Source organism: Knufia obscura (assembly GCF_036327395.1).
Source record: "Knufia obscura strain CCFEE 5817 isolate CBS 148926 chromosome Unknown scaffold_3, whole genome shotgun sequence".
Taxonomy (NCBI): domain Eukaryota; kingdom Fungi; phylum Ascomycota; class Eurotiomycetes; order Chaetothyriales; family Trichomeriaceae; genus Knufia; species Knufia obscura.
In genome coordinates this window covers 1,383,373-1,410,516 of record NW_027042689.1, presented here as the reverse complement: position 1 = coordinate 1,410,516, position 27,144 = coordinate 1,383,373, and the positions used below count along the sequence as shown (strand labels likewise).

Here is a 27,144-nt window from a genome sequence, read left to right as displayed (position 1 = left end):
GTAGACTGACTGCTAGCAGCAACGATCTACGACAGCCACGCTGCAAGAGCACAGCATGTCTTGGGCTACCTCTTCACCAGGCATGGCTATTAGCCGAAAGCCAGAAGGTGCAAGCGCAGACGACGCCGCGGCGGTCCCAGCTTCATCTGACAGCCAGAGAACGAAGATTGTGGTCGTTGGACTGGGCATGGTCGGCATCGCATTCATGTAAGGAGAAGCACAACCAGGGAGCAACGTACACTGCTAACAGGCCCCGCAGAGAGAAGCTCCTTAAACTCGATGCGAAGCGAAGAGAATACGAAGTGGTGGTCATTGGAGAAGAGGCACATCTAGCATACAACAGAGTCGGCCTCACGAGCTTTTTCCAGCATAGAAAAGAGGAGAACTTATACCTGAATGCCAAAGACTGGTATAGCTCACACGATCAAGGCGCTCTGAACTACCACCTCAATACCAAGGTCACAGAAATAAAACCACAAGAAAAGGTTGTCACAACGTCTTCCGGTGAGACTGTGTCATACGACTATCTCGTCCTAGCAACGGGCTCAGATGCATTGCTCCCAAAGCATACGCCTGGTCATGATGCCAAAGGCGTTTTCGTGTACCGCACCATCGAGGACTTGCAGAAGCTGATAGAATTCTCTTCAACTGTCAAAGGCACCACTGGCGCAGTAGTCGGAGGCGGTCTGCTCGGCCTCGAGGCTGCGAAAGCGATGATGGACCTCGAGGATTTCGCAAAGGTCAAACTCATCGAGAGGAACCGGTGGGTGCTCTCGAGGCAATTGGACGGCGAGGCAGGAGGTCTGGTGGTCGATCTTGTCCGCGAGCTTGGCCTCGATGTCATGTTGAGCAAGCGCGTTGGCAAAATCGAGACAGACGAAAACAACGCTGTGAAAGGCGTTGTCTTTGAAGACGGCGAGAAAATGGACTGCACGTGCTTGATGTTCGCCATCGGCATCAAAGCACGAGATGAGCTGGCACGTACAGCAGGCTTGACTTGCGCGGATCGTGGCGGCGGCATCACAGTCGATGACGATCTGAGAACGAGCGACCCTAACATCTACGCGATTGGCGAATGCTGCAGCTGGAAGAATCAGACTTTTGGTCTGATTGCACCAGGAATTGAGCAAGCAGATGTCCTAGCCTTCAACTTCACTCAAGCCAAAGTGCATGCACCACGCAAGTTCAAGCAGCCTGATCTAAGCACGAAGTTGAAGTTGCTCGGTGTCGAAGTTGCCAGCTTTGGTGACTTCTTCGCGGACAGAGATGGTCCCAAGGACCTGCCACGCAGGCATGTCAAGAAGGAGGAGAAGAATGATAGCGAAGGTAGGCGGCAAAGCAAAGTTCAAGCCCTCACTGACGGGCCTCCCGCTCCAGCTGTCAAAGCCCTTACCTACAAGGACCCATTCCAGTCCGTCTACAAGAAATACCTATTCACGCCTGATGGCAAGTACTTGCTTGGCGGCATGATGATTGGCGACACGAAAGACTATGTCAAGCTTGTACCAATGGTCAAGAATAAGAAAGCACTCGATATACCTCCATCAGAATTCATTATTGGTGCTTCGAAAGACGGAGACGAGAATGGCGACGACCTCGATGACGATACGCAGATCTGCTCTTGCCATAATGTCACGAAAGGTGATGTGGCTGGCGTCGTCAAAGACGGTTCTTGCAAGGCAATAGGTGATGTCAAGGCTTGCACTAAGGCCGGAACAGGTTGCGGTGGTTGCATGCCTCTCGTGCAATCAATCTTCAACAAAACCATGAAGGACATGGGCCAAGAGGTCCTCAACCATTTGTGCCCTCACTTCAAATATTCTCGAGCCGATCTATACAACATCACATATGTCAAGAAACTGCAAAGCTTCACCGAAGTCATGAAGGAATGTGGATCTGACCCCGAAAGTCTGGGTTGTGAGGTTTGCAAACCAGCCGTCGGCTCTATCCTGGCGAGCATGTTCAACAGGCACGTTATGGATAAGCCACTGCATGGTCTGCAAGACACCAATGATAAGTTCCTGGGCAATATCCAGCGTAACGGGACATTCTCAGTGATACCTCGTGTTGCTGCTGGTGAGATTACACCCGACAAGCTGATTGTTATTGGTCAAGTTGCGAAGAAATATGGGCTCTACACCAAGATTACTGGTGGCCAGCGCATTGATATGTTCGGTGCAAAGAAGCAGGATCTGCTCGACATCTGGACAGAACTCGTTGCAGGAGGCATGGAGTCTGGCCATGCATATGCTAAGTCGCTGAGAACGGTGAAGTCCTGTGTCGGTACAACCTGGTGCAGATTTGGCATTGGTGACTCGGTCGGCATGGCAGTCAGATTGGAAGAACGGTACAAGTCTATTCGTTCGCCTCATAAGATGAAGGGTGGCGTCTCGGGTTGTGTTCGAGAGTGTGCTGAAGCACAAAACAAAGATTTCGGCCTGATCGCCACAGACAAAGGTTTCAACCTATTCGTCGGTGGCAATGGTGGTGCTACACCAAAGCACTCTGAAATCTTAGCTAAGGATGTACCGCCTGACGATGTCATTCCGATCTTAGACAGATATCTCATGTTCTACATGCGCACGGCCGACAAGCTGCAAAGGACGGCGAGGTGGCTGGAGAATCTGCCTGGTGGCATCAAGTACCTGAGAGAGGTCATTCTTGAGGACAAGCTGGGAATCTGCGCCGATCTCGAGAAACAGATGCAAGAACTAATTGGCACTTTCTTCTGCGAATGGACGACCACGGTCAACGACCCGGCGAAGCGAAAAGAATTCCAGCAATTCGCTAACACGAAAGAAAACTTAGATCCAGCGATTGAGACTATTACAGAACGAGGCCAGTCAAGGCCGGCATACTGGGCCAAGGACTCTGCCCTTGAGAACTTCAAAGGCACAAGATGGACAAACCTTACATGGCAGCCCATGATTGAGGCGGACAAATTTGCGGATCTCGAGACAGGATCGTCGAGAACGGTGCTACGTGGTGATACGCAGCTTGCGATATTCAAGCTGAAAGGCAAGTACTACGCATCGCAGCAGATGTGTCCGCACAGACGCACATTCGGGCTCTCCGACGGTCTCGTCGGCGAGTCCACTGGAGAAGATTGTGGCAAGGACAAGAAACTTTGGGTGTCTTGCCCTTACCACAAGCGAAACTTCCAGCTCAATGGTGAGGTTGACTTCGAAGCGAAAGACAAAGGTGCTGGCTCATGCAGTAACGACAATACGATGTCCATCGCCACTTTCCCTGCGGAGGAAAGGGATGACGGCTGGGTATACCTCAAGCTGCCGCCTGTTCTTGAGCTTGACAATGTGCTTGGGACCAACAAGTGGGCTGTCAGAGCGAGCGAGAGCAACGATCCGTTTGAGAGTCTTGACAAGAAGTTGGGTCTCAAGAAGGGTCTCAGAGGAACCAAGATGCATGGGCAGACGATTGGTGCTATGCCAGGGACCGGCAATATGGATGCTAGGCAGGCTGTTACTGCTAACGCTGCACCGAGGATAGATTGGTAGTTGAGTTGTGGTCCAGATTCTCTTCATGGTAGACTCTGGAGGCTGGAGTGCTAGGGAAGTGTACATCAATGCCAAGGCATCGGAACATAGTGATTACTTCGGGTACTAACGGCGGTTAGTCTGACACATAGTTCCATATCTTATCAATGTACAGGGTGTCCAATGTAATTTTAACAACAGCGTCGACTCACCGCATGCCAAACAATTGGAGTGGAGGTAGACCTTGAGGTGTTGTTGAAGAATGACCACGGGCAGTACAGGTTGATCGCGGTCATCTCCGGGCTATGCACCGTGCCCGGAGTGGTACGTGCTTCAGCGCGAGGGGCCCCTGTCGAGCCTGCCTAAACCGCACCCACGGCGCGAAATTCGTGACGAGCCACTGGAGACGCTTTTTGTGAAATCGCATTGGACATCTTGTGGTGGCTGAACTGCTTCTTCCTCGCCTCGATCTTCGTAGACTCCTGAGATTCCTGCCCTACTCAGTATCGATGATTTGAGTACTAACACACACCGGTTTGTAAGTGGACCCATCCTCTAACCCTGATCAAAATGGGGCAAGAAAATTAGACTTTCATCAAAATGATCCGATTCTTACTCAATATTTACCCCGGCCTGTGAAAGGTGTTTTCGAACGTAGTCCTGACACACAAGCGTCACAATAATAAAGAAACGAGCAGAATGCGAACACTACGTTTTCAAGCACACACACCCGGCTAAACACATGACTCAGAATGCGCCATCCGCCACCCCAATCTATGACAATTTAGATACCAACAACAACACCACCACCCCCCAAATCCGCCTCCTAAAAGTCAATCCCACCCTGACCAACAACCGCATCACCTGCAACCTCACCACCGTCCCCCTCCACACCGCAAAATCTAAATACGTCGTCCTCTCCTACCGCTGGGGCACCACCCCCGCCACCCAACCCATCCTCCTAAACGGACATTTGTTTCTTCTCAGACACAACCTATGGAGTTTTTTGGATGTAATCCGCGAGCAGGAGGGCATGATGTTGTGGATCGATGCGCTGTGTATTGATCAGGGGAATGTTGAGGAGAGGAATTCGCAGGTCAAGGTTATGGGGCGGATCTTTCAGGGGGCGAGTATGGTGCTTAGTTGGTTGGGGGTGGGGAATGAGGCTGTTGAGATGGCGTTTGAGGTTATGGGGAGGGTTTGGGAGGGGGAGGATGGGGATGCTGAGAGTGGTTCGGATATGGACTTGGACTCTTTGCCGGTGGTGCGTGGTGGCCCGGATGAGGATGAACTGTGGCGGTGTGTAGTTGAGGTTTGCTCGTTGCAGTACTGGGGGCGTGTGTGGGTTGTGCAGGAGATCTTGCTCTCGAGTAACAATTATTTGCTGTGTGGGAGGAGGACGTTGCCATGGCAGGTATTTGCGAATTTTCTCAGTCTTATTGATGTGCGGTTTCGGTGTCCGGCGCAGTATGGAAGGGTCATACATGGGAGTACGGCGAGGTCGTATGCGATGAGGAAGCCGTATGCTATGGTTCGGCCGGAGTTGCAGTGGAGGATTGGGAGGGAGTTGAGACATGATTATGGGAAGGCGTGGGATACGGAGGAGTATAATTTGTTTAGGATTTTGACGATGTTTGGGGAGAGGGATTGTGCGGATCCGTTGGATCATATTTATGCGTTGTTGTCGTTGTCGGAGGAGGGGGATGCGTTTCCTATTCAGTATGGGGTTGATAAGGTTGGGCTGTTTCTGACTGCGATTCATTTCTGTGGTAGGTCGGCAGCGCAGGAACATCACGGTGCGAGTCTGCAAGCACATTACAGGCCTGCGTCGCAGCGGGCGTTCATGCGGAATGCGAGGTTTCTGGCTGAGACTATGGAGGTCATCCCGGCTTACCAGAGGACACCTCCGTATTTCCATGGTACCGCGGTCAGCACCAGAGGACCGAGCCCAAGGCCGGACCCATGTTTTCCGTGTGCATATCAGATATTGCACTTGCAATGCACGACGGTCGTTCCTGGTGACGAGCCACCAGTCCTGAGATCGAGTTCGTTGCAGCGGACCATGGGCTCTATAGCATTCGATACGCTTCTGCACCTCGACGAGACGTCTTCCTGGTTGATGTGCAAGAAGCAGGAAGGGCAAATAGATGGTCTGGCAGTCGTTGCTGTCATTACTATTAAAGATGGCCCTCGAGGTCGTGGTTTCAAGATTCTTGAGCCTGGTAGGCTCGCTGCTTCGGTGATCACGCACCCGGGGGACGGGAGTGGCATGGGAAAGTGGGAGATGACTATTCCTGCTGATGCGCATTTGGACCTACTTAAGATAACTATACTCAGTGTGCAGCCTGGCTAGTATTATCTGCTTCTTCTATGGATTGTTTCTTATGACCTCGTTCGATCGAGCTCCTAGTGATCTCAGCTCCGCCCTCAACTTCTCAATCTCCTCTGCTACGTTAAGTACCTCAATAGTCGCTTCCGGATTTCGAATCGCGTTGGTGGTGGACGCCGGATCTTGTTTCTTGAGTTCCGTAGCAGCAGGAAGCATCAGATCGACAACCCACGGTCTCTGTACAGGGTTGTAATGGACATCCATGATGCTTGCGTTCACGAACACAGTCTCCAAGCCATGCTTCACAGCAGTTGCATCGATGTAGCCTACCGACTGTTGCTGCTCCTCAGTCAGAATCATCGGTTCCGCTTCACGAGCCTCCACAACCCTTTGTTCGTCCGCATATCGAATTTTGCTTTCCGATACCTCCTTTCTGGCAGATAACATCTGCTGTTTCTCGTCTTGCCACTTTTTGTGTGCTTCACGCGCTTCACCTGTCATTCTGTGGCCTCGGACCACTTCCTCACCCAGCTTGATGAGGCCCTTCAGGGACTCGATCTCCTTGTCTTCAGGCGGCCAAGGCCATTGCTTCCTTTTAGAGCCCCAGCCCTCATGAATATGGCCGAAACAATGCAGTAATGGTCTGCAGCGACTGACTGCTGTCATGAGATGATCACATCCCACATCTTCGCCCCTTGTGGTCTTGTCCAGTGCCCCTCTGGGCGGCCCATGTGTGACCATAACCATGCATTCGTTCCTTTCCAGCTCGTCATGGATATCGTCAGAGTCAAACTCACAAACTGGGAACTTGGGCTCTCGACCGTTGTCGGCGTTGAACATGTCCATTTCTCGAGGGTAGGCGAAGGCCCAATCGTAGAATTCGGGTGTGTACGAAGAGACGAAAACCGTCAACTTCGCCGCGTTGGGGAGTGTGAGCGTATGCGAGCCATGGACAAGGTAGATGATGCCTGCTTGCTTGGCTTCCTCGTTCGTGTATAAGGCATAGGCTTCCTTGAGGTCTTGCTCATAATGTGGGCGTGTCCAGCCGTGAAGAAGAGGATGCTCCTTGCAGTATTCACGGTCAAGTGTTAGATCGTGGTTGCCTGGGATTACGAGTTTGAGAGGTGCTGTTAGAGATTTCAGAAGCTGAAGGGCTCTTCGATGTTCTTCGATTTTGCCGGTTGAGGTAAGGTCGCCGCAGTGAATGGCGACATCTGCTGGTGGAAATGGTTTTGAGAAGTGTAGGTCTGGTTGGTTGTCTGGGTCTGGAAGGGCGGAATGGGTGTCAGAGAGGATGAGGAACCGGGTTTTGATGCACGGTCGAGGAGCTTCCAGTAAGACATTTGTGGACTGAGACATGTTGCTTGAACTTGTTGTTGCGTATCTATGCTGTACTTTTGGTTAATTGGCTTTGGACGAATATCCAAAAGTGCAGAAGCTCGAGCTGTCACGAAATCTGATACAAGTCACTGCGTCTTAATGTGACTGCCCAGGCTTGCTTCTAATTGGCTGTTGCCTACCTCTTGCTATGGTTTTAGGCAGTCGCGATCTCTGGCAAGCCCCATGCAGAACGAAAGGAAGTAGTTCTGGACGTATCTCGAATCATTCTGGGTGCAGATTTGGTTCAGCTTGCAAAGGCTCAAACTGCCGGACTTATGATCATCATAATGTCGAGCCTCGCAGACGTCGTCCAGATCACTCACGTTTCAGTGTGTTGATGCAGGAACATCTCTTCAGGGTTCAAAACGTGGGATCGCGTTACGATACGGAGTACCTCAAAGGCAATCAGGTCGGTCCGCTAAACCTTCTACATTCGGCCTCTCCAGGATCTCCACAAGGTACGGAGTGGATCGGAGTGTCTTCGCCCGAAGCGTTCAAAGGCTCATGATGAGAGTTTCTCGAAAAGTGTCTACCGTTGTATGGAAATTAAACAGAATTATCCCTGACCATATGAACTTGTCTGAAGCTCTTGTTTGAAGCTTTCTTTCATCGATTCTTCAGTTCTCATACATCTTCGATTCTTGATCTTCCACGCGATCTGTCTTAACAAGCTTCTTTCTAGACATGCTGTCAACACTTAGACCCGCTGCTCGAGCAGTCGCCCGAAAGGGACAAACACAACCGTTCCTCCGAGTTGCTTATGCTTCGACCTGGAGTGGTGTTCAGCAAGGCCCACCTGATGCCATCCTTGGTATCACTGAAGCTTTCAAAGCAGACAGCTTCCCCGAGAAGATCAACCTAGGTGTCGGCGCATACCGTACGTGGCAAGCGAGTGGCTATAGCAGCAAAAGCAAGGACTGACGAGGTGCAGGTGACGACAAGGGAAAGCCATATGTCCTGCCATCGGTCCGGACGGCCGAAGAGGATGTCGTGTCCTCTAAGCTTGACAAGGAGTATGCAGGCATCACCGGTGTTCCGTCCTTCACCAAAGCTGCCGCTGTCCTAGCCTACGGCGCCGATTCGCCAGTCATCAAGGAAGACCGAGTGGCAATCACACAGTCGATCTCAGGAACCGGCGCCCTCAGAATAGGTGGTGCCTTTATGCAGAAGTTCTATCCCCATGCCAAATCCATCTACATCCCATCCCCCAGCTGGGCGAACCACAAGGCAGTCTTCAGCGATTCTGGGCTCGAGGTCAAGCAGTACAAGTACTACAACAAGGATACCATCGGTCTCGACTTTGATGGCATGGTTGCAGATCTGAAGTCTGCTCCAGCAAACTCGATTGTCTTGCTCCACGCATGCGCCCACAACCCTACCGGTATCGACCCTACGCAAGAGCAATGGCAGCAGCTCAGCAAAGTCATGAAAGAGAAGGAGCACTACCCATTCTTCGACATGGCATACCAGGGCTTTGCAAGTGGTGACACCGACAGAGACGCCTACCCCATCCGTCTGTTCATTGAGGAGGGTCATGGAATGGTTCTTTGCCAGAGTTTTGCCAAGAACATGGGTCTTTACGGTGAGCGAGTTGGTGCTTTCTCCATCGTCTGCGACTCTGCCGAGGAAAAGAAGCGTGTCGATTCGCAGATCAAGATTCTCGTCAGACCACTCTACTCGAACCCTCCTGTCCACGGTGCTCGTATCGCCTCAAAGATCTTGAACGATGCTTCCCTGAACAAGCAATGGTTGGGTGAAGTCAAGGGCATGGCTGACCGAATCATTGAAATGAGAGCCCTGTTGAAGAAGAACCTGGAGGATCTAGGCAGCAAGCACAACTGGGACCACATCACTAACCAGGTATGTTGTTACCTGAATTTTGTTACTTACTGTTGCTGACTCATGATATAGATTGGCATGTTCGCATACACTGGCCTCAAACCTGAGCAGATGGATAAGCTAGCTAAGGAACACTCTGTCTACGCTACCAAGGACGGTCGAATCTCGGTCGCTGGTATTACCTCTGGCAATGTCAAGCGTCTTGCGGAGTCGATCTACAAGGTTACTGGCTAAATTTCCGGTTGAGGTTGTGATCGAAGTTTGGAACTTTTGCGGCTACCGGCAGGTTTCGCTTAGCAGGTGTTCGGCTTCTTGATAGCAGGTTTGATGCATTGGTGGTCTTACATAGAAGCAGCGTGGTTTGGTGAGCATGCCCTCGGCGTCCACTCGATGTGTCAACCATATTGTATCATTATCTTTTGCGCGTGGGTGCTCTGGCTAATCGTCTAATCACAACACACATAGAGATTCTTTGACGCAAAGCCTGTATGACGAGACTTCTATGACTTTCACAGAGAATGGGGATCAACCCCACGAGACTCAACAATACAATGTCCGAAATTTTCTTAGCCAGCGAATGATAGCCTAATTGTGCCAGCTGGCAAACCCGGAGTTGCGAGCAGCTTCCGAGAGCCATGCATACGAGCCGAACATATCTCGTGTCCCGCATTAGAGTCGTCGACAGAGCTCAGAACAGGCATAGTCGTGAATAAAAGCAACGTTCAGCTGACGGGGAAGCATCGTGGGCGTGCAAAGAAGGTCAACAAGGTGCTTCTGTGATGCTCACTGTTACTGCACTTTGACGTAGTGCCGCTGATGGATTGGTCACTTTGGGGTAAGGTTCTTCCTAGCGTGGTTCTTACCCTGGCTCCCTGCAAGGCCATGCTTTTGTTCGCCTTGGACCCTTGACTTGCGATTGCGGAAGCTCTTTTTCGGTGAAGTAGTATCAAGTTGTTATCATGCAGCACGTTGAGCTCCGAATCCGACTTGCCTCAAGGAGATGCTGCTGCCTCGGTTCAGCACTGAACTAGTTGTTCGTTCGCCGACCGCTGGCTGCTACAACAGAGTCGACTGTTCCTAAGTGTCCTAACGGCAGTACTTGTGCATTCTGTGACGATCGATGGGTATGACGCCATAGGACAACCCACTCAACATGACCGTTTGTGAAACAACAGATATGGTGCAGTCTCACTTCTTCTACTGCTGCTGTAGGAAGGAGGTGCTCGGTGCAAGCCGAACGGTGCACCACACAGGTATTACTCCAGCCAAGCAGCCTGATCCAGGGTCTTTCTGGAAGCTTGACGCGCTACATATCGTCAGTTCTGTGCTACTCAAACTACGCGCACACCCACTTCGCGTGCGGTATGGATCAAACTGACGTCGGACTGGGACCTCCGATGAGCACAAGGCCAATATTAGGCTCGTATCATGCCCTTCTTATGCTGACTACGTGAACATGGTACCGTTAGCTCAAGTCGCTTAGTTCTGACTTCTGACAACTCATCTACCTATTTTGTCAACTCCTGTCCGCTCTTGGCTGTTTTGCGTGGCGGACTGGGGCTGCTATCAGGCAAGGATTATAATGAGCCGCAGGCCATGCCCCATGTTTCTCGGGTCCTTGAGGAGTCGGTTTCGACGGCTCCCTCAGCGAGAGGACTTGTGTGGCATCCGTGTTTGCCGATGTGTTTCACTGACTACAATAATATCCGACCAACACGAACTCTCAAACATTTCCCTCGTGACGCTTGGCGAGGCTTTGCATAGAGGAAACTTGGGGATTCTCCGTACATACAGAAAGACTTGTACTCCGAACCGTTTGTTAGGTTCAATGCAGGCGCGCCTTGCGACCGACAGCTTTCACCTACAGAGCGGAGCAAATCATTTTTTTCAAGGAATTACATTCTTCCAAACCGTTCAACACATTTTGTATAGTCGTCTTTGGTGATGTTTCGTATCAAGCAGAAAGTGGACCACTGACAGAGTTTGTAGCGTTGTGGCAGATCCCTCGTCAAATCGCACTAACTCGTCATAATCTTTCCTTTCACAATCCCGCACCTCAACCACTTCAAGCATTGATCGTCCTCTTTTCATTCTCACCACTAGTTTGGCTTGTTCGGTTGTGTCTACATCTTATGCACAACCGGGAGCCTGATTTCCTACAGCGCAGATCGTTGTGTCAACTTGGACCCTTCATCGTTTGGTAACTCCTCCTTCAAGCTCAATCGTGGGACCCATGTCTGATACCGTCCCAGAAACACACTCAGTCATCTCCGTTGCAAGCCCCTGGTCAGATTGACTCTGAACGTTTCAGACCATCTTTACATTGTGTAAGTGCATCACTCCTGCCACCAACGAGAAGCGGTCCTTCAAAAGTTCGAACACGATGTTATCCGAAGCAAATATGTGTTGGGAACCCCTCCTCGAAGACCGATTATGAGGCAGTCACACCCCACATAATTGCTCCTCCCTCACACCGACCATCTTCACACGACCACTCGTGCTCGTCATTCTGTTCAGAGCCGCCGTCGATCGCATGTGCAGCGGGTACAGCCAGCGCAGGGTCGAAGCTTGTGGTCCCTGATTCCTCGCTTGCCATCCCTCTTTCCGTCATCCAGCAGAAGGTTCTACCACTAGGCTGGTCATCGCTTGGCAGATTTCATCGACAGCAGACTTTCGGCTATCCGCATGTGGTGGTCTTGACAATGGTTAAGTTGTCAGGATCTCTACCGTTTCCTGCAGTCAAACTCTAAAGGCTGGGCTGATCTTGCAGCAACATCGAGCATCTTATGCAATCCTCAAACAGCTCCGGGACAGCTCAGCAAGGCGTCTAACCATCCACCTCGAAGGCTTCACTGTGCACACATTCTCCTGCGACCCCATCTTTACAAGAAAAATCGATTAGAAGAGGGTGTCAGTCAACAATGCAAGCAGGAGGGGCTTGGACCCTGGACCCTGTGTCAACAATGCACTAACATTGAGTTCTCATAGATCGCTAGTCGATTCAATCAACAACCATTTGACTATACTCTCGACTCGAAGCATCCAAGATGACGGACGTATGTTGAAACACCTTCATGTGACAAGCATTCCTGTCGATAGCACACAAACAACAGCAACACCGAAACCATCATGTCCACGTCGACTAACTTGAGTGCACCGCGGATACTAACATGTCGTGTGCTCCTAGGCTGAAGAGTTCGATTTCGGTGACAATGTGGACACAGCGACCTTCGAGCAGATACTTGACATGGACGACGCCGATGAAGATGACGCCCACGAATTCTCGAAATCAATTGTCTTCGGCTTCTTAGAACAGGCAGACTCTACGTTCACCAAGATGGAAACATCGAAGTAAGTCGAATTAGTCGCATCCCACCTGGTGATCGGCGAGGCTGACTCGTGGTGTGCTACAGAAAAGACAAAGATCTGAAAGAGCTGTCGAGTTTGGGCCACTTCCTCAAAGGATCGTCCGCTACACTAGGCTTTACGAAGGTGAAAGATGAGTGTGAGAAGATTCAGCACTATGGTCAAAAGAAGGACGAGACAGGCACCATCGACGAACCAGACGAGGACAAATGCTTGAAACTCATCGGAGAGTCTATAACAAAGGCTAAGACCGCCTACGATGAAGTCAAGCGTTTGATGGAGCAATATTACGCCAAACTGGAAGGCAACGCGTAAGACATACGCCACCTACGAACGAACCTTACAACCATTCATTCTACACAGCTATTCAAGCTCCAGACTCGGTCAAGCGTGACTACGACAGGATAGAAGATGGTACAGTCACAGATTGTACAAGCCCTGAATGCATGTCCGGTGTTGAGTCAGGCTGACTTCACCTAGTAAGCTTAGCATTGCACTTACTCATTTGTTCACAACCAGCAAGGCCCACGCTCATATCGCCTCTCAGATCCTGTCGTGCAGTATCTTTCCACCCAAAATCACGTTCTCCGACCCAGTCAGCCAACAGCAGTAAGATCTCTTGTATTCGAGCCTACTTCAGCAACGCCCAGAGCAACACATCGCTGACTCGCCGCTCCACCTCTTGTTGTCCATCCCGAGATATCTGCAAGTCACTTTCGCAGCCTCGACCTCTTTTCTACGGTGGGAGCATCCTCAAACTGCGAGGTCCCCACCATGAGCTGCTACAGAGCTTTTTCCCCCAAACCCATGAGTCCTCCTCACCTCCTTGCCACGAGCGCTCATGCTTACCCAGAAGCGGCGTCACACCACGCTACCATCTAATCATGGCCTCCATTCCTATCATTGCTAATGCTACTAATCAAGACTTGCATGATATCAGACAAGGTCTATTGTCACAAAGCCGCACTGTTATCCCACGAAGCAGCCCGACCAATGTCAACGATCAACAAAACTTGTACACCTTCGCCTCATCTCTTCCTACCCTCGTACTATACAGTAGAACCTTTCCTCTGATCTGACCGAGCGATGGGTGTTCCAGTTGTCCTTCATTGATTGACTCAATGCATTTGTCTCCACTTATTACTCCCACCTCCTCAACTCCTACCTAGTAAAGGATTCACAGGTCTCAGTCTCTCCTAGCCTCCTCGGCCACCTAGTGTGCTACCTCAAGCTCCTCGCCGCACCCGCCACACACGGGTGTCCCAACATACGCAACGCGAAGACCACCAATATCCAGGCAACCGCGACCCTGCACGAAGATTACAGAGCAGGCACGACCACTGAAAACAGCAAAGAAGGCGCGACACACCGTACAAGCAATCAAGGAAGCCACCACCCAGATGTAGAGAAGGAAGCCGCAACCCGTCCACGAACAAGGAAGGAACGACGCGGCACGTAACAACTGAGGAAATGGCAACCAAAATCTCCATTGTGGTTTCCCCCGACAGAGTCTCACCACCTCATTATCACTCCTGGAGGAACGGGTCCATCAATATCAAGAATAAGGAGCGCTGACATAAAAAGCAGGAAAGCACGACCCTGCTCCATGGATGTAGGCAGGCAGATGCAATCTAGACTCTAGTAAGAAAGGAAGTTACGATCCAATACTTGAGAACGGAGGCAGGACCGAATACTGGAATAAGGCGCGACCTATTTGTAGAGGAAGGCACAACCCATCCGCAGCGGAAGGCACGAACCTAATACCAAGGAAGGCACGACCTCGTGACGAAATAGAGGAGGTACAATCCAACTGATAAGGAAGGTGCAACTCAGCTCAGCTTCCAGGCAGGCAGGCACGCACAACCGACTGACATATGAAGGAAGGAGCCGCTCCGACCGCACAGCAGGAAGGTACGACCAACCTTACCCGACAGACGGAAGCCACGACCCGTTTTGCAGAAGTGGAAGGAACTATCTACCCTCTCATAAAGGCAGGTACGATCCCGAAACCAAAGGAGAAGGAAGGCACGATCCTACGATGAGCGGGGCACCATGGTGAACTAGAAGGGGGAAGCCAACTCGAGCCAGGCGAAGCAAGGAACGCGCCATTCTGCAACGGAGGCAGGTGCTACCGTGAGATGATTTTAGGTAGGTGCTATCGATGGCTGGGAGGAAGATGGGGAAGGCACCACCTGGAAATACGGGATGAAGGAAGGTGCGACCCGATGAGTAAGGAAGGTGCGACCGTGCAACGAAGGAAGGTGCGACCGTGCAACGAAGGAAGGTGCGACCGTGCAACGAAGGAAGGTGCGACCGTGCAATGGAGGAAGGCGCGATCCCCCAACGAAGGAAGGCACGACCCCCCAACGAAGGAAGGTACGACCGTGTACCAAGAGGAGGAAGGGGCGAGGCGGAAGCAGGCCTGGAAGGCACGACCACAAGCGGGACACACGGAAGGCGCTACCATGGTGCAAGGAAGGCGCGACCGGTGAGTAAGTTCGGAGGAAGGAACAAGACTGGCATGCTAAGGGAGGAAGGAACAAGACTGGCATGCTAAGGGAGGAAGGATGGTACGGTTGTGGTTATGGGTCGACACTATCGACCACAGGAAAGGTGGTGATAACGAGGCGAGATGGATGAGATCAATCGTGTAATCATACTTAGATACTAGGTAGGTAGCTATTTCTACAATACATGCAGTGTTGTCTCCAGTACCAGTAGTAAATGGCTCGGAACGCTTGAGTGTGAATGTCTGCAACGGCGTTTCCTTCGCATATGCTGTGCTGCGTGTTTGTTCGGTAATGTGGCGGGTATTGTGTTATATGTTGTTCGAGAACTGGTATCTGGCGCTGTTGGGGTATCAAATCTGGGCAATGGAATATGTTTGCAGCCGCATGCGCAGGTGGTCGTTGCATATTGCTGTTTTTGGTGTGATACGTCCCTACCGCATGCCGGCATTAATCTGCGCAGCCAACTGACTATCCTTCATGATCGCAAAGGCCTCGGGATCTTCTCTCTCTAACATGCGCAACTCCTGAGCGTTGATGCCGAGTTCGGTGATCAGATCGTCTGCACCCTTCTCTTGAACTTGTTGTCGGATATATTCGCCGCTATAGCCTTCTAGCTTTTGTCTCAGGGCGGAGAGATGGGCGGCTTCTGGCGCGTCGTCTACTGAAGTGCCGTGAAGGACATCGTCTGTACCGGTGGGCTTCAGGACTTCACGACGCATATGCTGGCCGAAACGGTGCATGCGACCTTCTTCCTGTGTTAGAGCTCGTGCGGCCAGGGAGGTGCCAGACTGGGTGCGGGAGAGGTTTAGGGAATATGGATCTGGTTCGGCTTCGTTGTGTGGTAGTTGTTCGGATTCTTCAGGGGAGATAAGGCGGAATAGTGGTCCTGCGGCTGTTTCTTGGTAAGAAGAATTTTGAGAGTCGAGTGAGAGCATTGATGGAGACTGCTTCGGTCGCGACTCGGGATATTCGTCTTCGAACCGCTTGATCGTTCGTTCCAAAGTCTGATCGAGGTACAACAGACGACCTAGATACTGTTAGTATGTTGCTTCTCCCTGCACGACTCAGCGACTTACGATAACCATCCATGTTGCCTGCCCGATCTTCCTTGACCATAGCAGGACGTAGTCGCAGCCGAATCTTTCGCGCACTCTCGCAAAGCTCGAAACTGACATCTTTCGGCTTCTTCGACCCCGATGGCCTAACAGGACCTGATCTAGGTGTCGCCGTGCCGCTAGCAGCCGGACTGATGTTCCGCGATTGCATTCTGCTGGCCTCTTTGTTGCCCAGGCAGACACCGAGAGCCTTCACAATGCCTGTTGAGGCGATCATGTAGTCCTCGTCCGGAGCAGGTTCGTCGTTGTCGTGATTCTCAGTATATCCTTCCATGTGGCCAACGAGATGTAATAGCACCTCTGGTGCATGCTTGTCTAACTTTCCTGACACTACCTGATCTTGCACACCAATATCGCTCAATGTTGTCCTCTCGAGGTTGCGCAAACTATACGCAACCACTTGCGATGCAAGAGCCTTGATGACCTCACTGCTTTCCTGGCTCGGTACTTCGATCTCAACAGCCACTAGAGTCTTCGATGCTCGAACAGCTGTCATAAGCGACACGAACACAGCACAAGCCTCTTCTTGAGCCTCGCCTTGATCTGAATTCATGCAATCGACAAGTTTCTGGTTGTCCAAAATGCTGACATGCGCCAGAGCTGGACAGTCTGGGAATATTTCCGCAAGAGAGATAATCTGTGTAGGAGTCATGTTGACGTCTGACAGATGTATGCGCTTGAGATCCCTCATTTGCGGTAATCGACGCCTGAGCAATGAGACAACATCTTTCGAGCCGTCGAAGAGCGCAGGGTTCCTCGACAGGTCGATGAACTTGAAATTATGTAATAAGGAGAGGTGCTGGAGTATTGCCCGCAAGTCATCGACCGTCAAGTTGCAGTCTGCTAGGCTCATGGCAAACAATGGGTTGTTCTCCGCCAGAACCTGGGTAATCAGGTGGCCACTGCCGTTGAGGTCATTGCCGCCCAGATCGAGACCTTCGCAGAAGCCCGAGGTCACATAACGGACGACATGGCTGATGCCATCCGAATCAAGGTTGTTGCTTGCGAGTCCAAGCCGTTTGATTTTGCACTTCACGACACTGTCAATGATTTCTGCAACAGCATAACTCGACAGGTCGCAACCACTCAGGATCAGCTCTTCTAAACGAGTTCCAAACCGCTCGGCTAGAGCGCGAGCGAAAAGTTGGCTCAGATCGGTGTTTTTTGGTGGCAGCTCCTGCGAGCTCCCCAAACTGGTCGATGTTGTGCTGGTTCTTGACAGATCGCCGCTTGCATTTGCTGGAAATGGGATGCCAGACAGGTCGATAGCGCGTAACGATTGGCATAGATGAATGAACAGTGCAATATGCCTCCAGCCAATGGCAGATATCGCAGAATTGTTCTTCAGGGAAAGTCTCTCGATGACGCCCATTTGTTCGACGCCCGACTGTCCAGAAGCATTCCGTGGTAATCTGCGGTTTGCTCGTGCTTGCTCTTGAGTCTTACAGCCAGACAAGCCAGATAGAATAATTCTAACAGACTCGTCCGACAAGTTGCAGTCGTCCAGGATCAGTCTCCTCACGGGGACGACGGCGAGCCAATCGCCAAGTGTCTGTATATCTGTCAAGGACATTTCGGCTCCCGATAGGTCAATCGAGGCGACTGTCCCTGGTGCCTCTGCAAGTGTTGCTGAAGGTTTCGATATTTGCTCCTTGACTGTGGCAAGCGCCGTTGCCTCTCTGAGTTGGCAACATCTCTTGTATATCCGCAAGGGGTCAGTAGTTGGCTGTCCTTTCTTTGGCGTCGAAGCACCAGGCGGCGTATGACTTGCACTAGAGTCGGAATCGTCGTCCATCCTAAGCTCCAATGGAATCAAGCCGTTGGCCTCGGCATTTCGTCTTTTCTTCTCCTTTCGTTCCTTGCGCTCTGCTTCCGACCGCTTCTTCTTCTCCTTCTTACGGGTTGTTGTCGGCTGATCGGGATCAAGAGGCTTGCCTTCTAGCTGTAAATCTGCCTTTTGCACCTCCTTTTCCACTTTCTGTTTCACCTCTTCCTTCTTCTGCTCTTCGTGGGCAACGGCTTGAGATTCATTCTTCGGAGTAGGATCAGATTCTGGTTTGCCTTCGTCAGTTGTAGACTTCTTGAGAGCAGCGCCTTCGCTTCTGTCCTTTATTTTGACCTTCTCGCTATCACTGCTAGATGGGGGCGCAGCGCCTTTAGAGGTAGCTGGAGCGTGGTCATGCTGCTCATCTGCCTGGGCAGCGATACCAGCAATTTCAACGTCGACCTTGAAGGCAACTCTTCTCAGCTTGTTTTGGTCGAGATCTGTGATCTTTGTCCTTTGCCGATTCTGGTCAATGTTCAGGACCCTCCGAGGAATTGTTGCGTTGCCGGATCCTGCAGCCTTGCCGAGTGTAGCAGTATTGCCCGAGGATAGCCTGCGCAAGGCACTGAGGAAGCCTGGGTGGTGGTCCAGCTTAGTCTCTGTGCCAGCAGCCACAAGCACCGAAGGACGCCTTGGTCCGACATGCACAGGCTTCTCTTCCGCATCGGCATCTTCCTGACCAGTCTTTTGCGCTTCGAAGGGATTGCCCTTCTCAAGGGCCGGGCTGGGCTGAGGGCTCTTCCTACTGCTGTTAGAGGTAATGCTGTTGCTGCGAGACGATTTGTCGCCGCCAGAGGAGGAGAACTTGGACCCGAGACTCGACAGCCATGACGATCTACGTCCGTCTTTCTTCAGAGAGAGCCTTGAGGATTTGTTTTCGTCTGCTGGGGACGCCTTCTGTGGTGTAGCCGGCTTCGTTGTCGTTTGTGAATGTGATCCATTTGCTTTTGGTTCCTTGATGGCCGGGACTTGCTGCTGGCTCGTACCATTCGTAGTCGGCTTCTCTTGTGATTTCGACGACAAATCTGTCGATTCCTCCGTTGGTGCAGCTATCGGTGGTGCATTAGAGGCCTGAGCGTTCGATTTCGACTTGACCTCGGCAGTCTTCTTCGGAGGAGGACGTGATGGTTCTGAGGCGGACTTGCTGCGTTTTAAGCTGGTATGTGCATCTACATGATGCGATAGAGTATTAGCATGCTTCTAGACTCGTAATGTTACATTGAGATCGTTGCGCGCGTGGAGACTACCTTTCTTGTGTATTAACCAGTCAACATCTAGACCTCCTTCTGCTTTGTCGGCAAGCTGGTCGCTACCGGCCGGTACTGCTAGTGTGGATGTCATGATGGCTTTCGCACTGCAGTGAAATGGGTAGATTATGTTAACAGCGCGATAAAGACATTGATGCTTGCTCAATAACCAAGACTCAGACTGACAGTGAGGTCTCGGCGGGGTCCAAGATGTCCAAGTCAATAGCCTCCTAGGGGCTGAGCGATGCTCGATCGATTACTGGCGGTGCTTACTTTTCGACACTGCAGATTAAGAGCTTCGGCTTGTCATGCTTGTCCTACATCATCGTCGAAAATAATCTAGACCCAATTCCGCTTGAGTTTCTTGGTAGAGCTTACCGTCAAAAGCATACGTGAGGGGTCAGCCATATCACGAGAAAGCGAGGCGAATCAGCCGTCTCTAACACGCCACTCTCCGAGAAAGAAATCGCTATCACCGGGTGGCACATGGATGAGGCAACGACTTGTTGCGGCGAGCAAGAGACGCAAGATAGTCAATCCAAGGCTGAGTAAGCATCAACTTCGAGACCCCGAACGTGCGTGACGTCTTAGTGGATGTCGTAAAGATAATCACAGTAATTAGACGTCCAAGCTGCTAAGGGCGAGCCGTTTATGGGTGCTTCCGGGCTCGGAGATTTAGACACAAATTCTTATTCATTGGGTGACATTTTATGCACCGGAGATGAGCATGACTCGTGCTGAGTGATATCTCAACTCAGAGGACGCAAGGAGCAATCCTTTCGACATGCTATAGAATGATGTGAAAACATGACCACAGCCAATGCGCCATCGCCGTCAACATCAGTCGTGAAACCACCTCATGAACCGCTTATGAAGCGAGCGACTCGATCTTGTTCTTGATGTTCTCCTGTCTCTGCTCTCTGGTGAGCTTGCTCTTTCTGTACTTCTTGCCCTCAGCCTTCCAGTAGTCCTTGTCTTTCTTGTCACCCTCATCGTCATCCTTCTTGAGTGGATCCTCCCGGATGGCCTTGTGGGCATCGGCGTAGAGTTCCTCAAGTCCATCAGCCTCAATATCGTTCTCGATGTACTTGACGAATTGGGACTTGTATCGCTCCTCGTCATCATCAGCCAGAGTCTCCATGTACTCTGCGACGTGACCGCCGAAGATGTACTTTCGGAGAAGCTCAGCATCAAGCTCCTTGGCTTCCATGTCGTAACCTGGGAATCGCTTCTCGTTGTGTGGAATCAAGAGACCGCCGTCAGAGGCACCCTTCATGGCACCAAAGACACGTGCACCAGTCGAGGTTCGGTGGAGACCAACATCAAGAAAGCACTTGAATGGTCGTCGGCCCTCACCGTCCTCGCCCTCAGCAGCTTCAGTGAGCTTGTACTCACCATCTGCCTCCTCGACACCAACGAAGTCCTCGTCAAGGTTGAGCTTCTTGAGAGCTCGTCGAGCAACAAGCAGACCAGTGGCGTAGGCGGCAGCCCAGTTTGTTAGACCGTTCTCAATTCCATATCTCTTGAGCTCGTGGGAGTAGGCTGCGGCAAAGACCTTGTCGCCTGAGATCTCGGCTGTTACGATTTGGCAGATGACATCTCGGTTTGTGAATCGAACGACGAGTCTGTATTTTGGTGCGTTGTACTTGTTCTTAGCTTGACTGACCAGGCGCTTTCGGGCGTAGTAGTCAGTCTGCGATATATCAGTATTCTGGCCTCGTCATGCTTGCCAATGCTGCTGACCTTGCCGGCTCTTCGTCGCTTGTACTTCGTCTGGTATCTCGAGAAGTAGGGCGAGTTCTTGACGCTGTGTCATCGTTAGTAGCAGTCAGGCGAAGTTGATAATATGTACTCACAGCTTTGTGAAAGGCATCTTGTCAAGTTTTGCTCACTGCTTAAACTTGAAAGATCTGTAAACCTCGAATCAGCATTTTGCGCTGCAGACCAACTCCGCAGCAACATGCAGGGATTCTCTCATACATCTTGTCGAGTCGGCGAGGATATAGACAATGACTTACACGAAAGTTGTCGACACAAGATCAGGAAAGACCTGTGGTGAATGTCTTCGATAATTTGTCGTAGATTTCGTGCGCAATTGCAGGTGGGTCCCCACGATTATTGTGGAAGGACGCTCAAACCGCCAAGGCCAGGCCATGTGAAAAGGCGGGTGGGCAACGCCTGCTCGGCTACATTCATAAGGGCATCATCTCTTTGGAGGCACACCAAGCAAAAGCACCACACATCTGCAAAAGCACCGCGCATCAGATTCGCTATGGACGCTGTCTAGAGGGTACTCGTCTATGTCATGCATATCTTGAAGCTTTTCATGTCGTAAATGTTGTCGTTAGATCGTGAATTAGAACAAGTCGTCCAGTTCGTAAGTCGTGAGTGTCTTGGTGCGCACACAATCCCCTCCCAAGCGCCTTCGCCCATACCTGCGCCACAGTGCTTATCCAGGGTATCATCCAACAGGAGGGTCAATGAAGCCTTCTAGACCTCCACCTTCCCATTCCTGAACGTTTCGGTCTTCGTCCTCAAGATAGTCGACAGCATCTGCCTACTATCCCAGTTCCGTATCTTCCAAACCTCTTGACCTCCTCTCCAAGAAGATTGCATCGGCTCAGCCTGTGCCGCATCTTCTGCTTCACGTAACCACTCTGCCCATGCTTCAGTCTTTGGTGCCCAACCCGTACTCAGTAGCCAGTCCTTAGTCCCCGTCACGGCTATAGTCTTCCACAGCGCTTCTGTGTAAGTTTGTGGCTGATCCTTGATTTTCTCTGTAGCACCTCGAGGAGGTATACCGCCTCTCAGTTCGACATGCGTCAGTTTCAGCCGGCTCAAATCCCAGTGATTGGCAGGAGGCAAGGCCGCACCAATCCAGTAAGCGATGTTGATTCCCATGTAAGATCCGGCAAAAGCAGTCTGGAGGTATATCGTGGAGTTGGCTAGGGAGATGACGCCGGCCATGAGGAGAAGTGTCGAAATCAGAGACAATCCACGGTATACAGGGGTGCTGCGAATGGAATAGATACATCGCTCCGATGGATTGAAGTAAAGATAGCGTGCTGTTCGTTCGCTACACTTGACGATGATGAAGGCTCCTTGAGGATACTTGATCACAACGTCGCCTGGTGGTGAATGCTTGTCGGGTTTGGGGTCGTTCGGTGTTGGCTGCCATTTGTTCGCGATACCTGTATTCGTACTCAACAGAGAGAGAGAAATTGTAGCCAGCAAAGCCATGCCATCGTGATAGTACAACGACAACGCGAAAAGAGTCGCGCTCATGGCGAAGCCGAGTACTGCCAGGATTGCTAACGGGCCATATCTCTTGATCGAAGGTCGAGGCAGGTTCTCGTCTTCGTCCACCCTCACACACTGCACAGTATTTGCTGCCAGCTTGTCCCCTCGGTGTAGAGCGTGCGCCACATGGTGGATGTCCTCGCTCGCATTTCCCGAGTGCACTCCTACCACTTTTGCGTTGGAAGTCGTCTCAAGCTTCTCGGGTCTTTGAGTCTTCAGGAATGTTTGTGGGGCAGGTATTAGGCGAGGCAGATATATCAGGTAGCTCAGGGTTGCTACTTGTGCAATGGGCTCTAGTGAACCTTCTCCGAGGATAGCGAGGAAACCTAGGAAGAGCGTCAGAGTTGATTGGACGACTGTGGCAGATTGTGCTCACCAACGATATCAAGCTGGAAGGATTCGGTGTCGAATGCCGATATGAACGACAGCCTCATTATGGCCGATGCTGACAATATGAAGGGAGCTCAGTCGCAAAATCTCCCCAACCTGCTAACGCCGAAACCTCGAAAGAAACCTCCAAAGACACATCGTAGGATCATGGACGAGGACAGAGGATTTGGCCTGTCACAGCCACCTCGAGGAGAGCACACTATTCCTGCATGTCAAAGATAGGTGGAGGAAAGCTATGCAAGACATTTGTGGCCTTTCTCTGACCGTTGTGCAGAAGTCCCGCACGATCAACTAGAGTGGGTTTATTAGGCGTGCCGTTCCAGCACAAAAATGGGCCCAGGACGCCCCAAGCCCTTCAGCCTCGATGACGGTCTGACACCACCCAGCCACCTTCACCTCCCTCGTGCGAAACCATAGCTTGAGCATGCCCAGGTGATGTCGGACAATTGATCCTACTCAACGCAGATATGTACAATATTCCATTCGGGTATCTAGCTATTTATCACATCTCATACGTCCGTTGCCAGACTTTCATTTCTATATTGTTGTTGGTCATAAATTCGTGCCATGATGCAGCTGCTCGCAGCTCAGGATATCAAAAGAAACGGAAAAGCCTCCCGATCAAGCACTGAAGTACGCCTTCCCAGTAGTGTACAGTATCATCGCCTCTTAGCCTCTATCTCCTTGTTCAAGTGCTTCTGGACTGCCATCCTGTCCATCTGTGCCGCTAGCTTCTCACCATCGGCGAAAGCCTGACCACGAGTGCGACCTCGTTCAGTTGTGTTGCTTCGTGATAGTATCTTTCGAATGGAGGTGTGGCGACTTGGCGCAGCCTCAGGACGATGATAAATGAGAGGCTCTTGCTTGGTGATATGACAAAAGAGAGTGGAAAAGATGAGTTCTTCGCCATTGCTGTTGTACAGCGGCAGGTGTCGATATCCCCTTTGCAAGCTATCGAACTTCGCCGTAAATACCGCCAGTTCTTTGTGAGAATTCTTGGTTGCAGCGCAAACCACGAATCGCACGAAGACAAGCTCTGAGTACTTCGTTTCCAGCGACAATTCGAACACATCATTGAATTGTGGGTTGTACCCATTCTCAGGGACTGTTTTGGTTCGCCTGCTGAGGGGTCTGCCAATGCCATGGTAGCCGTTTGTCCTAGACACTTCTTCGCCGCCATGACCGTAAGCAATGCCCCGAGCTTTGTCCTCAGCACTGAACATCTGCACTTCGACAAATGGGCTGATATGATCATTCTTGCCCATGATTGATAACAACGGAAGTTGCTGAGCCGAGATGATTTTGACCGAAAAATTGATTCTCTTGTGCGGCAGTTTGACTTTCTGTTCCGCTGCACCAAATCGAGCAGGATCTCGCAGATACGGTGGCTTCAGAACATAGCCTGTACGATCGTTGCTAGCTGCAAACATGGCTTGATTCATCTGCATATGTATGTCATAGGTCTGCCAGTTCAGTGCTACCATTTGCACACCGCGTCTCCAGAAGGTGTTGGGGTCAAAGTTCGAGCTGTTTAGCCTGGTGCCCCGAGGGTAGATGCGGCACATGAAAGAGGTGTTGTGTTTCTCGAAGGGAACCTTGCTGTCCTGATGTTTGGACACGGTCAGAGCTGTGTTCTCGTTGATAGAAAAGATGTGGTTGAACTTCTGAAACTCGAGATCGGCAGGGGACCGATATGAATACCCTTGCATGTATACCCCGAGTGCAGCCAATTCCTTGGTGATTTTGCTTGTTCTCCGAGGTCCAACAGGATCCGTGGCTGTCCGGACGATCCCACTGATGTCGCTCTCATATTCATCCTCGCTGGTGGCTGTAACGGAATGGTCCGTTGGTGAAGCTATGGACTCGGGTGGACTCATCGGGTTTGGTGATCCATTGATCGCAGATATCTGCTGCGAAGAAGTCGTATGTAACGGAACCGGTCTTCTGACTGGTGAGCTCGTGCTGCGTTGTCGCGCGACAGGTACTCTCTCCCCAAGTGTATGAAGTACTGGATGAGCGTTGGTGGCTTTGACCTTAATCAGAATCTTGTACCTGAGCTCTTCAGGAGAGGGTAGATCATGGGCGTGCCCCAAAAGAGGATACAAGAGCATTCTTGCGGAGTCGATCTCTTTCTTCATGATCTCCACCATGCGCAATTGCTGACTGGGATTGCAGTGTACTTCAAGTGACAATATCACCGGATATGATGATACGTCGAATGCGCAGCGGTTGATAGCTTTGATGACCTCGTCGAAGGGTACAGAAGTGGTACCCGTGAACCCATGGGTAACCCTGGGATTATTATTCTCCCCATTCCAGCAGTCGATTTCGACAGACCGACAGCCCCTCCTAAGAGCCGTCACGTATGCCTCGACTGAGGATGTGCCGTTGACTTGGCGTCCCGTGAGGTACGTGTTGTGCGACGTCGAAATAAAATATTCATTGATTGGAAGATTGAAGGTTGAAGGTACCTTCTCGTTGAGAGCGTAGACATGGCAATCTTTGGATGTGATGAACGATGAGAAAGCGTTGAAGTCGATGTACTGACCATATGCATACTGTGGACTACAGCATTTTGATCTGACTGCCAGTTGGTCGAACCTCTCCGCCCAGTGGCTATAGTTGGAATCAACGTCGATTCCTTGTTCTCGCTGCAAGAAATGCAGAAAGTCGGCCTTGCTTATACCGTCAATGCCTTCTGTTTTCAGCTGATTGAACAACGGCTTTATGTCCACTCTAGATCGAAGACGATCCACGAACGCGCGAAACTCCTCGAAATCCAGCAAACCACTACCCTGAACGTCCGCAGTATGAAATGCGTCCTGAATGACGCTCCTCGGGCAATGGATATGTAACTTGCGACATAGACGTGCAACTGTAGGCATATCGAGGCCTTGAGCTGCAGAAATCGATTTCGTTAACTCCGACTCCCAATGTGCTCGAAGGGCTGATACTCGTTCTGCACCAGTCATCTCGGACATCATCTCCTCCCGATGTTTTCCGAGGGCCTCGAGTGTCTTGACCCAGAGCTGGCACAGATGTTCTGTCCTGGCAATGAGGTGGACAGACTTGTTGCCTTTTGAAGACTGCGAGGGAGCGTAGGTGATGGTACAACAACGCCGCGGGTCAACATCTGGGCCAGCAATGTCCCTCCATGTGCTTGCCGCGTCGGTTCCATATCGGATACTTGTGATGTTGTCGATACAGAAGTCTTTCTTGTTGCCGAGTTTGCCTGACCACGAGACGGTTCCGCTGTCCTTGTCTAACAAGAATTTCTTTGGTGCCCAACCTAACCTCGTGAGTTTCCGAAGTGGTACACCACCTAAGAGTAGGTCAGGCACAGCTGGTGCTTCTATCTCTGCTCTGATCTCAGTGCGAGCAGGGTTGTCATTTATAGAGCTTATGTCGTCTAGGGAGCCAATGTGGTGAGAAAGACCAAGACCATGAGGTATCTCGGGCACTGGATCGTTCGCTTCAAAGCTAGCCACCGTCGATGTCTTGCTGTCGCTTCTGCGCCGTGCAACTGGACCCGAGCTAGGATCTCTCTTGTTTGTCGTACCGGACGACGTGCGTCCAAGTCTGCTGAGAGCGCGTTTGCCAGAAGATATTGTGCGAGTAAGGCCGTTCTGTCGCGGTAAAGATGACGAAAGTGCACTTGACATAGAAGAAGGAATCACAGGCTCAGGTAGATTCAAGCTGTCAACAGTAGCTAATGAGTACTGCTGCTGGTAGGAGAAGGTGTAAGGCGAGCTCTGGAAAGACCAACTCGGGCTGTTAGTGATCGAGGAGGCGCTGTTCGCGGAAGCGGGCGTGACCATCAGAGCTCCGTTAGTAGTAGTCTCGACGCGCTGCATCGACGGCATGCGCTTCATGGCACGTCCGGCGAGCGGAGAGGGAGAAGACTCGACCCTCTCGCCCCTTTGACCTTCCATATCACCTTGCCCGACCGCCATCACGCTCTCTATTATTGTTGTTGGTTTGTTCGTTTTGTCTTTCACTGGCCGTGAGTTGTGCCTTTGCTCTGCCATCCGCCCGCTTAGCTGTGCAGTCAAACTCCGAAATTGTGCTCTTGGTGAGACCGGCTCGTGCTTGGACACTTGGTACAAGTGACATTATGTGTACATTGGATGTTTGCCCTTCCAGAGGGTGATATTGATATCGCTATTCGTACAGTAGAAGTGGAAGCCCACTTGGACAGACCTAACAGATTCTCGTCATCGCGAGTATGGAGGTGGACTCTTTGTAGGCTTCAGCACAGTGATGTGGGAGAGGTTGGAAGGGTTCCGCTAGTCAGGCGTCGGGTGTTCTGCTCAGTTGTCGAGTGAGGCTGCCCTCGAAGCAGGGCGTTG

The 27,144-nt window shown here is 51.3% G+C and overlaps 9 protein-coding genes across 9 annotated transcripts; 4 read left to right on the top strand and 5 right to left on the bottom strand.

Moving 5' to 3' along the window:
- Window positions 1–55: 55 nt before the first annotated feature.
- PMZ80_003589 (uncharacterized protein) lies at window positions 56–3,515 on the top strand (the record flags this gene model as incomplete). The annotated part of the gene is made up of 2 exons (XM_064872018.1): window positions 56–207; window positions 260–3,515. 2 exons carry the CDS (start codon window positions 56–58, stop codon window positions 3,513–3,515), a joined length of 3,408 nt encoding a protein of 1,135 aa, XP_064732398.1.
- A 721-nt stretch (window positions 3,516–4,236) lies between these two features.
- Window positions 4,237–5,847, top strand: PMZ80_003588 (uncharacterized protein; the record flags this gene model as incomplete). The annotated part of the gene is made up of 1 exon (XM_064872017.1): window positions 4,237–5,847. One exon carries the CDS (start codon window positions 4,237–4,239, stop codon window positions 5,845–5,847), a length of 1,611 nt encoding a protein of 536 aa, XP_064732397.1.
- Window positions 5,848–5,862: 15 nt separating this feature from the next.
- Window positions 5,863–7,182, bottom strand: PMZ80_003587 (uncharacterized protein; the record flags this gene model as incomplete). Its single annotated transcript, XM_064872016.1, has 1 exon — window positions 5,863–7,182. One exon carries the CDS (start codon window positions 7,180–7,182, stop codon window positions 5,863–5,865), a length of 1,320 nt encoding a protein of 439 aa, XP_064732396.1.
- A 705-nt stretch (window positions 7,183–7,887) lies between these two features.
- Window positions 7,888–9,276, top strand: AAT1 (aspartate transaminase aat1; the record flags this gene model as incomplete). The annotated part of the gene is made up of 3 exons (XM_064872015.1): window positions 7,888–8,080; window positions 8,135–9,063; window positions 9,115–9,276. The coding sequence occupies 3 exons, from the start codon at window positions 7,888–7,890 to the stop codon at window positions 9,274–9,276; spliced, it is 1,284 nt and encodes a 427-aa protein (XP_064732395.1).
- A 2,813-nt stretch (window positions 9,277–12,089) lies between these two features.
- Window positions 12,090–12,723, top strand: YPD1 (Phosphorelay intermediate protein; the record flags this gene model as incomplete). The annotated part of the gene is made up of 3 exons (XM_064872014.1): window positions 12,090–12,098; window positions 12,230–12,393; window positions 12,456–12,723. The coding sequence occupies 3 exons, from the start codon at window positions 12,090–12,092 to the stop codon at window positions 12,721–12,723; spliced, it is 441 nt and encodes a 146-aa protein (XP_064732394.1).
- Window positions 12,724–15,349: 2,626 nt separating this feature from the next.
- MHP1 (Microtubules assembly and stabilization protein) lies at window positions 15,350–19,199 on the bottom strand (the record flags this gene model as incomplete). The annotated part of the gene is made up of 3 exons (XM_064872013.1): window positions 15,350–15,945; window positions 15,995–19,027; window positions 19,106–19,199. 3 exons carry the CDS (start codon window positions 19,197–19,199, stop codon window positions 15,350–15,352), a joined length of 3,723 nt encoding a protein of 1,240 aa, XP_064732393.1.
- Window positions 19,200–19,973: 774 nt separating this feature from the next.
- RPL5 (60S ribosomal protein L5) lies at window positions 19,974–20,978 on the bottom strand (the record flags this gene model as incomplete). The annotated part of the gene is made up of 3 exons (XM_064872012.1): window positions 19,974–20,798; window positions 20,849–20,912; window positions 20,962–20,978. The coding sequence occupies 3 exons, from the start codon at window positions 20,976–20,978 to the stop codon at window positions 19,974–19,976; spliced, it is 906 nt and encodes a 301-aa protein (XP_064732392.1).
- Window positions 20,979–21,595: 617 nt separating this feature from the next.
- PMZ80_003582 (uncharacterized protein) lies at window positions 21,596–22,839 on the bottom strand (the record flags this gene model as incomplete). The annotated part of the gene is made up of 2 exons (XM_064872011.1): window positions 21,596–22,731; window positions 22,782–22,839. 2 exons carry the CDS (start codon window positions 22,837–22,839, stop codon window positions 21,596–21,598), a joined length of 1,194 nt encoding a protein of 397 aa, XP_064732391.1.
- A 615-nt stretch (window positions 22,840–23,454) lies between these two features.
- PMZ80_003581 (uncharacterized protein) lies at window positions 23,455–26,748 on the bottom strand (the record flags this gene model as incomplete). Its single annotated transcript, XM_064872010.1, has 1 exon — window positions 23,455–26,748. The coding sequence occupies one exon, from the start codon at window positions 26,746–26,748 to the stop codon at window positions 23,455–23,457; it is 3,294 nt and encodes a 1,097-aa protein (XP_064732390.1).
- Window positions 26,749–27,144: the final 396 nt, after the last annotated feature.